This window comes from Seriola dumerili, unplaced genomic scaffold (genome assembly GCF_002260705.1).
Source record: "Seriola dumerili isolate Sdu_G_001 unplaced genomic scaffold, Sdu_1.0 BDQW01000047.1, whole genome shotgun sequence".
Taxonomy (NCBI): Eukaryota; Metazoa; Chordata; class Actinopteri; order Carangiformes; family Carangidae; genus Seriola; species Seriola dumerili.
Genome location: NW_019174302.1, coordinates 1373895 through 1384546, shown reverse-complemented (window position 1 = coordinate 1384546; position 10652 = coordinate 1373895). Strand labels below are relative to the sequence as shown.

Sequence of the window (10652 nt, the reverse complement as noted above, 5' to 3'; positions counted from 1 at the left end):
AGCACAGAGAGGGATCGTGGCAGACGAGAAAAAGAGTAAAACAACAGAAATTTAATCCAGTCCTGGCTCGGCGCATCTGAAGCTCGCCTCATAAAACACCACATAAAACCGCTTTGGCAACCACACCTGACATGACGTGAACACCGACGGCTGCCCAGTGAGAAAACACGTATCAGCCCCTGTCACGGGAAGTCACAGTCACTGAGCTTCCACACCTTCATCTGTCTTACCATGTGTGTCGTATGTTGATTGACGAGTCTCCAAGACGTGCCTAGTGACTTTCGGAGGACAGACGCTCTGCTGTCGAAGTCATTGTGTCAAGTTATTTTTGTGTGTGACGACAACAAATATAGAAATAATAAAAGAAGGAAAAAACGCTTTATTTTAAAAATCTAAACCGTGATAGAAAAGACCTGCAGGAACTGAACAGTAAAGACGTCGTGCTGTCAATATGATGTTTTTAATATAATACACACACATTGAGATGAAATAATCACCAACACTCATACTGAGTGTTCCACCTTTGAACTGCAGTGAACCCATCGAACGGTCGGAATTAAAGAAACAGATCAGGGTTTCATACGTCACAAACCTTCAGGAAACCAATCCTGTCAACTTGTGGGGACGGGGGGGGGTGTGGAGCTAAATCATACCTGAAACCATTCTCAGTAAAAAGGAGAGAGTTAGCATTAGCACTACTGCTTAACACTGTGTCAGCCACTGACAGTTAACATAGTAACACAATTAGTGTTACTGTGCTAACTGTCAGTGGCTGACACAGTGTTAGCAGTAGTGCTTAATGCTAACTCTCTCTCTTTTTACTGAGAAGGTTTCAGGTTGATTTAGCTCCACCCCCCCCCCGTCCCCACAAGTTGACAGGATTGGTTCCTGAGGTTTGTGACGTATGAAACCCTGAATCTGTTTTTATCCGACCGTCATGGGTTCACTGCAGTTCAAGGTGGAAACACTCAGTCATGGTGTTGGTGATTATTTCATCATCAGTGTGTTATTATATAAAAACATCATATTGAGAGCAGACGTCTTACTGTTTCAGTTTCCTGCAGGTTTTCATCAGGTTAGATTTTTAAAATAAAAGCGTTTTTCCTTCTTTTTATTATTTTTATTTGTGTCGGTCACACACAAAATAACTGACACATGACTCGACAGCAGAGCGTCTGTCTCCGAGTCACTGGGACACGTTTGGAGACTCGTCACACAACATACGACACACATGTAGACAGATGAAGGTGTGTGAAGCTCAGTGACTGTGACTCCCGTTGGACCTGAATAGTGTTTCTCACTGGCAGCCGTCGGTGTCCACGTCATGTCAGGTGTGTTGCCAAAACGGTTTTATGTGTGTTTTAATGAGGCCGAGCTCAAGCGCCGAGCCAGGACTGGATTAATCTGTTGTTTTCTCTTTTTCTCTCTGCCACATCCCTCTCGGGCCTCCTCCTCCTCCTCCTCCTCCTCCTGCCTCTCCCTCCAGTCTCTCCTCTTCATCTGGTTTGGCATTTCCTCCTCCAACTCTCTTCCTCCAAAGCTCTTAGTTCAGTTGGGGCTATATTAAGGCGTCAGCTGTCCTCGCAGCAGGAAGAATAAATCCACTGACAGATCCAACGGCAGCCTGACTGACGCTGCGCTGCCTCCAAACACAGAAACAAGAAAGGATGTTTTCATGTTGCGGGGGCTGAATCTGTTTTGAAGGGGCAGCTGCTGAAGTTTAGGAGGCAGCAGCTGCAGTGAACCCCCCCACCCCCCCCACCCCCACCACCCACTCACCCACCCCCCCACTCGTGTTTGATGCTGCCCTACTTCAACTGGCAGATTGAGTTCTTCACAGAGTGTTGGAGGATAAAAATCCTAAAATGTCGAATCCACACTTTTCAGCAGTGTTCTCACGGGCTGGTGGTAACCTTCAGCTCTCTCTCTCTCCCTCTCTCTCTCTTCTCTCTCTCTCTCTCTCTCTCTTCGCTCTCCTCGCCAGGTAAATCCCACCTGGCCATCGTCCAGAAAGTGAACAACGAGGGGGAGGGAGATCCCTTTCTACGAGGTGCTGGGATTTGGTCACCTTGGAGACGTCATCGAGGAGATCATCAAGTCAGAAGATCCTGGATGAATCCGACCTTTACAGTGAGTCAGCGAACGAACACAGATACAGATGTAAACACACACTCCATGGTAGAAGCAGTGATGGGGGGGGGGGGGTCTTTAAAGTCTGACACTGTTATAAAACCAGGGCTGCAAACTAACAATTATTTTCATTATCGATTAATCGGTCGATTAGTTTTTCATTTAATTGACTAATCGATTTGTCTGTATGACAAAAGAAATAATGAAAACTGTCAAAAAAAATAACATCTTCAAATGTTCCAGAATCAAGAGACTCCGTTCACAGTAAAACAGAGAGAAGCAGCAAATCGTGACGACGCTGGAGAAACTGAGACGATTGTCATTCTGTGAAGCTACAGACAGCGGCTAGTTAGCGTAGCTTAGCATAAACACTGGAAACAAGTGGAAACAGCTAGCCTGGCTTAATGCGATAAAGTAAAGTTTAAAAAAGGAGAAGTTGTGTTTTAGTTTTTAGGGGGGTTATTGTTGACACCCTTTCTTTCTTTCTTTCTTTCTTTCTTTCTTTCTTTCTTTCTTTCTTTCTTTCTTTTCTTTCTTTCTTTCTATTCTTTCTTCCTTCTGCAGCTGATAACAGACAGAAAGAAGGTGGATCCCAACAAAAAGCAAACGGGACTTTCTCTGCCTTCAAACACGACAGCGACATAGGTGAAGATCTCTCCTCAGCTCATGTGGCGGCTCATCGTTTCCTGGCCACAGGTGAGCTCTGAGGGGGCGGGGGCTAATCTCACAGCTGCTCAGCAGACCAGCGATTAACCCCGGACACACGGTGACGCTGGAGTGAAGTTTCTGAAAGACCTAAATAATCTGTTGGTGTTTATCTTTGTGAAAATGTATCTTGATTTTAAATGCACAAAGAAATTCGTTTTCCTATTTAATTGAAAAACAAACAACTAAAAAAATAATAAAATACAAGAAACAACAGAAATTAATTAATTAATTAAAAATAATAATAATGACAAAAAAATACATCGGAGAGACGACATGTCAGTCAGTAGATGTATATATATTTATTATATATAATAATATTATAATAATATTGGCTTTCATTCTCATTAACTTAATTTTTGTTTGTTTATTTTGTTTGTTTGTTTTCTTCCGACAACCCCCCCCCCCCCCCTTGCCCCCCCGACAGAGTGTGAGCCTGTTCAGCCCGTTCCAGATCACAGAGAAAGTCTTACTGAGGATCCTCAGACACCCAGACGTCATCCAGGAAGCTCAAGTTCAACGAAAACGACAAACGCTCGCCGCTGCACTTCCCTGTACCAGAGGGGTAAACCTGTGGACTACTTCGTCCTCATTCTGCAGGTTACACCACCACACACACACACAACACACACCACACACACACACACACACACACACACCCACACACACACACACCACACTGTTAGATAATACATTCATGTTTTGCTCATACTGAGTGTAGATTAAGATCGGAGCAGCTGGTTCCCGTCTTTAACGTGTCCGTGGCCGGGTCCTAATGGAGTCCGATTGGATAACGCAGGTTGACCTGTTTTTTAAACTGGTGACAAACACAGGTTTATTCCAGGTCGCTGCGTCAGTCTGGAGGCGGTATTAACTCACATGCAGGTGCTAAACGCGTCGACCTTTTTAAGAATCGCCTGACTGAAGGTGATTAAAGAATCACTGGACGTCTTTGTTCTTTTACATTAATTTTACCGATCACGTTCAGGGAATCCATTTTTATTCTAAAATGTTTCTGTTTATATATTTAAGCTCTCTGACCTTTGCTTCATCTTTCTTTATTTCTTTTTCTTCTTTTACGTTTATTGTTTTGGACTGAAACACCAAAGTAAATTCCTCGTATGTGAAAACCTGATTCTGATTCTGATTACAAAGTGATTGATCATCATAACTTGAATATCTATTAAAATGAGCTCCTGGTCACACCACCACTGAGGAGGTTTTGAGTCAGTTCTCAGTAACACGTTGAGGAATTTCTTCATTTTTTTAGAAACATTCACTCAGACTCGAGGATGAACTGATTTAGAATTTGGTGGTCAAAGGTCAAAGGTCAAGGCCACTGCTACCTCACCTTCGTCCCATTTATGTCAGGAACAGCTGGAGAGAATTTCAGCACATTCTGGCACAAATGTCCACGTGGACTCAAGGATGCTGAAATATGTGTATCTCTAGTGTTAAGCACAGGAAGCAGGAAAGTTTTCAAAAATAAAAACGTCCTTGAAAGATTATAGAGGAATAAATCAAATATGTCTCTGTTAATAAACATTCAAAGCATAGAATAATAGAAGACGACTGATCCAGGATTATAATTACAGTATAATGAGTCGGTCTTTGTCTCCGTCTGGTGGATGCCCCCCCCCCCCCCCCCACCCCCCCCGTGTCAAAGGGGCTCCTCCTCACGCTGCTCGACCTTCCACTAATACATCCTCTTACATAAGAGGGAGAGGGATCGAAGGTTAAGGAGGATGGGACAGAGGGAAAAAGCAGGATGATGAGGAGAGGGGCGAACGATGAGACGGAAAAGAGAGGGCAGAGGGATGTAGAGGACGAAGTAAGAGATGAGGGAAGAGAAGAAGAGGTGAGAGAAGAGACTCTGTCAGTCAGTAAATCCCTCTCTCACCAGGAAGAGAGGAGGAGAACAAAGAGGCAGGGAGGAGGACGCTGAAACACAACACACACACACACACACACACACACACACAGCACACACACACAACGTAAGGTACTTACATGTACTTTTTAAATATGTATCAGCCAGGTAAACGAGGCACAAACAGTCAATAAAAAAATCAATAAAAACGCAGAATGGAAATCAGTCACATGGAAGAAAATAGAAGATTCGATCAACATGAAATAAAATATGAATAAAACCCATAAATACAGTGATTAGTTACAGAGCTGCATTATCGTCGTCTAAAACTGCCCTCAATGAAATAAGGCAATAAAGAGAATAAAGAGTTTTTAACGTTGACATGAAGTAAATACACAATAATGTTGATAAACAGTTTATTAATGTTTTTTTATTGTCAGAAGATTAAACAAACGGTCAAAACTGCCGCTCTAATGAAACTAAAGAGCTGGAAAGATTCAAGTGTTCAGTGCGCTGGAGGAGGCATTTTCCACAACTGGCAACCCAAAATGAGCTCTTATTAATAACTTATAACTGAACCTATTAAAGAATGAGTAATTGAATTGTTAGTCATTAATAAACTTCCATTAATTACAGTTATAAACACCTCTTCAAACGTTGCCAGTTCTGTTAAACCTCCAAGTACCACCAGTTTCATCAATTTATTTTTATGTTATTATATTTATTCTCCTTTATTCTGTATCTTATGTCTCTGCATATTATTATTTACTGTGGCGTCTTAGCGTCCTTGAAGGCGCCTATAAATTTAAATGCTATTATTATTTTTTATTATAAACTCTTTGCAGACAATGATTTTCAGAAAACGGTACTATGTGATTTAGCTGCATGTACAAACTCTCAGTTGAGCAAGTTTTATTAGGTACAGCTGGTTGAAACTACACCTGTAATAAATCCTCAATGCGAGGTGTCGTACTTTGTGTTCCTGTTCATTTAACCTTTGAGTCTGATAAACTACGCGTGGGCCCAGAAGGGGATCACCACAAATACAAAAGCCACAATTTGTGTTGGTATGTGCCTCTTGCGTTTGTGTTGAACCTGTCTGGGCCAGCCGTAGTTCACAAACAGGACGTCAGGGTTGGATGGAAACTGTAGATAGTGTCCGGTGTCTATATTTAATTTGTTTACTGTTTGATCTCCTCAGTGAGTGGTGTGTGTGTTGTGTGTAGTGTGTGTGTGGTGTAGTGTGTCGTGAGAGAGTGAGAGAACACACAGGTTTTGTTGTTCGACACCTTGAAGGTGTGGATAAAGTGACCGCAGACACTCAGGATCGCAACCTTGAGCACAGCTGCTCCTCTCCACTGTGTGTGTGTGTGTTGTGTCTGTGTGTGTGTGTGTGTGTGTGTGTGTGTGGGTGTGTGTGTGGCTAAAGAGAATACTGGACCCTGGATGGTGGCCCCCCCCCCGCCCCCCCCTGTGCCAGAAATGTAATATTTATGGGATGTCAAAGTGTTTGGTGGTTACTGCCAGCAGGAGAGGACGCAACACAAACACACAGAATGTAATTTGCACTGTCGGATAATATGAGCTTATTAAACAAAATGTCCTCCTGTACTGTGGTGTGTGTTGTGTGTGTGTGTGTGTGGTTATGTGTGTTGTGTTGTGTTGTGTGTGTGTGTGTGTTTGTGTGGTGTGTGTGTGTGCTGTGTGTTGGTGTGTGTGTGGTTCAGGGGCGAGTGGAGGTTGGGAAGCTGGAAAATGAAAACATGAAGTTTGAAACCGGCCCTGTTCTCATATTATGGAGTCATGCTCTAAGTACACCGTCCACTGGGGTAAGACAGTACACACACACACAAGCACACACACACACACACACACACACACACAACACACCACCACACAACACACACACACACACAGACACATAAACACGATATAACATCTTTCAAAAATACAAAAAAAATTCTAGTTTTGCAGTGAGACTATTTTTATTTTGAAAGGACTGACATGCAAGTTTGATTAGAATAGACAGAACCCTTCACCGCTCTCTGTCTGGTGCATGATGCGGTAAAGATGGCCGGTGTTGGTGGTTTGTTTTCCTTCCTGTTTCTGGGATGGGATAGAGGACCGGAGGAAACATCTGGGACAGTTACTGTCTAGTTAAAGTGATTAATTGACATATTGGCACAGTTGGTCCACAGGTCAAAGGTCAAGGTCAGTGCGACCTCATAAAACTTCCAGGATAACCCTTCCCCTCAGTCTTCAGTCGGGGACGCTAAAGCTAGTGGCTAACCACAGACGGTGAGGGACATTTTCTCATCTACTCTTTAAAAAAAAAGAGCAGATTAATTAAAATGTTTCTTTGGAGCTTGGCCATGAAGTCCATTCTACATCAGTGGACTTTTAGTGTCATTTCAAAAAATGTTTTAATCATCTTGTTTTTTTTTAGAGCCGGCTGAGTTTAGAAAACCTGCAGAAAATCTGCAATAAAAGCTTTTGGAAGTCATTTTTTTGGACATTTTTTATGCCTTAATTTGACAGGACAGTGAAGGCCGACAGGTAAACGTGGGGAACAGAGGCTCGGACTCTGTAATCAGGTCAACACCAAGTGTTATTTTTTCTTGACCACTTTCTTTATTTGAATATCCGTACGCCATGAGTCGTACAAACGATGATCCAACAACAGTATCATGATACACGCAAATACATCAACTGCAAATTAAAAACAAACCATATCCAACAGATGGAACCAGTTAAACAAGACAGACAACACAAAACAAAGGTTTGGTTACAGTCACATTTCCAGCTGTTTTGACGGAGATAGATCCATTGTACAGTTCTGTTAACTAAGTATGTGACAACACGGCTGCTACTTTTAAAGAATCTGTCGTGAGACCCATGAAGCAAGGTGTAATTTTAATTAGGGACAACGCTTCACTTCTTTTTCCTCGGAGGCAGGAATCAAACATTCTTTCTTTCCCCTTAAAAATCCCAAAATATATTATAATGTTCACACACTTCAGCTCATGTTTATCTTCACGTCACTGATGATGAATTTAAAAGTGTGTGATCGTGTTACGTGGATGCGTTCAGTCGGCAGGAAACGGAGACGAGCCGTGATCACAAACATGAACACAGACAACAAACGCACAGTTAGCATAGAGGCTGTTTTCCATGTCTCTGATTATGACAGAGTTCACACACATGCAGACAGTGATGCAGAGTTTTTACCTACAGGAGGAGTTGATGTCAGTGTTGTGTGTGTGTCAGTGTGTGTGTGTGTGTTGTGTGTGGTGTGGTGTGTGTTGAGTCGTGTGTGGTCTGCTACAATAAAAGAAGGTGGCAGGGTGTTGATGATGTAATCCAGCTCAGACGCCACAGTGTCGGAGCTCCGACAGCATGCATGTTGTTTGGTTTGTTGTGAAGTTACTGACTCAGTTGATTGAAAGTCGTGGCTCTGCGCCTCCTGGGTGGCCTTCAAACCGTCGTTTACGTGGATGAATGTTTCTCTTCTTCTTCTTCCTTCTTCTTCTTCTCTGTCGGAACCTGTTTTCTGTTCTTCTCTCTGCTGCTTCATGTTATTGGACTGAACATGTGCAGCTCAAGTGTCTGTGCATCGGGTGCAGCTTCAGATGCTTTTACGTCAAACACGTACCAATGTCTCATTCCTAAAGTCCCAGCCTGTCAGTTTTCAGGAATAGAACAGAAATAAGAAAGCCTTTATTGTGCATTGCTTTTCCCCCCCCCCCCATCACTGCTTCTACCATGGAGTGTGTGTTTACATCTGTATCTGTGTCTCGTTCGCTGACTCACTGTAAAGGTCGGATTCATCCAGGATCTCTGACTTGATGATCTCCTCGATGACGTCCTCCAAGGTGACCAATCCCAGCACCTCGTAGAAAGGATCTCCCTCCCCCTCGTTGTTCACTTTCTGGACGATGGCCAGGTGGGATTTACCTGGCGAGGAGAGCGAGAGAGAGAGAGAGAGAGAGAGAGAGAGAGAGGGAGAGAGAGAGAGCTGAAGGTTACCACCAGCCGTGAGAACACTGCTGAAAAGTGTGGATTCGACATTTTAGGATTTTATCCTCCACACACTCTGTGAAGAACTCAACTGCCAGGAAAGTAGGGCAGCATCAAACACGAGTGGGGGGGTGGGTGAGTGGGTGGTGGGGGTTAACAATAACTAATAATGACAAAAAAATAATGAGAACGTGACAGGCTCAAGTATGATGTATATATATTATATTATAATAATAATATATATACATTACTGACTGACACGTTCTCATTATTTTCAATTAATTATTATTTTATTAATTAATTATGTTTGTTTGTTCTTGTATTTTATTATTTTTTTAGTTGTTTGTTTTTCAATTAAATAGGAAAACGAATTTCTTTGTGCATTTAAAATCAAGATTACATTTTCCACAAGATAAACACCAACAGATTATTTAGGTCTTTCAGAAACTTCACTCCAGCGTCACCGTGTGTCCGGGGTTAATCGCTGGTCTGCTGAGCAGCTGTGAGATTAGCCCCCGCCCCCTCAGAGCTCACCTGTGGCCAGGAAACGATGAGCCGCCAACATGAGCTGAGGAGAGATCTTCACCTTACTGTCGCTGTCTGTTGTTGAAGGCAGAGAAAGTCCCGTTTGCTTTTGTTGGGATCCACCTCTTCCTTGTTCCTGTTATCAGCTGCAGAAGAGAAAGAAAGAAAGAAAGAAAGAAAGAAAGAAGAAAGAAAGAAAGAAAGAAAGAAAGAAAGAAAGAAAGAAAGAAAGAAAGAAAGAAAGGGTGTCAACAATAACCCCCTCTAAAACCACAACTTCTCCTTTTTAAACTTTACTTATCGCATTAAGCCAGGCTAGCTGTTTCCACTTGTTTCCAGTGTTTATGCTAAGCTACGCTAACTAGCCGCTGTCTGTAGCTTCACAGAATGACATCGTCTCAGTTTCTCCAGCGTCGTCACGATTTGCTGCTTCTCTCTGTTTTACTGTGAACGGAGTCTCTTGACTTCTGGGACATTTGAAGATGTTATTTTTTTGACAGTTCATTATTTCTTTTGTCATTACAGACAAATCGATTAGTCAATTAAATGAAAAACTAATCGAACCGATTAATCGATAATGAAAATAATTGTTAGTTTGCAGCCCTGGTTTATAACAGTGTGCAGACTTTAAAGACCCCCCCCCCCCCCATCACTGCTTCTACCATGGAGTGGTGTGTTTACATCTGTATCTGTGTCTCGTTCGCTGACTCACTGTAAAGGTCGCGATTCATCCAGGAGTCTCTGACTTGATGATCTCCTCGATGACGTCCTCCAAGGTGACCAATCCCAGCACCTCGTAGAAAGGATCTCCTCCCCCTCGTTGTTCACTTTCTGGACGATGGCCAGGTGGGATTTACCTGGCGAGGAGAGCGAGAGAGAGAGAGAGAGAGAGAGAGAGAGAAGAGAGGGAGAGAGAGAGAGCTGAAGAGTTACCACCAGCCGTGAGAACACTGCTGAAAAGTGTGGATTCGACATTTTAGGATTTTATCCTCCACACACTCTGTGAAGAACTCAACTCGCAGGAAAGTAGGGCAGCATCAAACACGAGTGGGGGGTGGGTGAGTGGGTGGTGGGGTGGGGGTGGTGGGGTTCACTGCAGCTGCTGCCTCCTAAACTTCAGCAGCTGCCCTTCAAAACAGATTCAGCCCCCGCAACATGAAAACATCCTTTCTTGTTCGTGTTTGGGAGGCAGCCGCAGCGTCAGTCAGGCTGCCGTTGGATCTGTCAGTGGATTTATTCTTCCTGCTGCGAGGACAGGACTGACGCCTTAATATAGCCCCAACTGAACTAAGAGCTTTGGAGGAAGAGAGTTGGAGGAGGAAATGCCAAACCAGATGAAGAGGAGAGACTGGAGGGAGAGGCAGGAGGAGGAGGAGGAGGAGGAGGAAGAGCCGAGAGGGATGTG

General features: G+C 43.3%; 1 protein-coding gene across 1 annotated transcript in view; it reads right to left on the bottom strand.

Moving 5' to 3' along the window:
• LOC111217819 (metal transporter CNNM4-like) overlaps positions 1-10652 on the bottom strand; it is a 29707-nt gene that overhangs the window by 12550 nt on the left and 6505 nt on the right. Inside the window, exon 2 of the mRNA XM_022739798.1 lies at positions 8516-8659. Within this exon, the coding sequence (XP_022595519.1) occupies positions 8516-8659 (144 nt within the window). The remainder of the gene's footprint in view (positions 1-8515; positions 8660-10652) is intronic.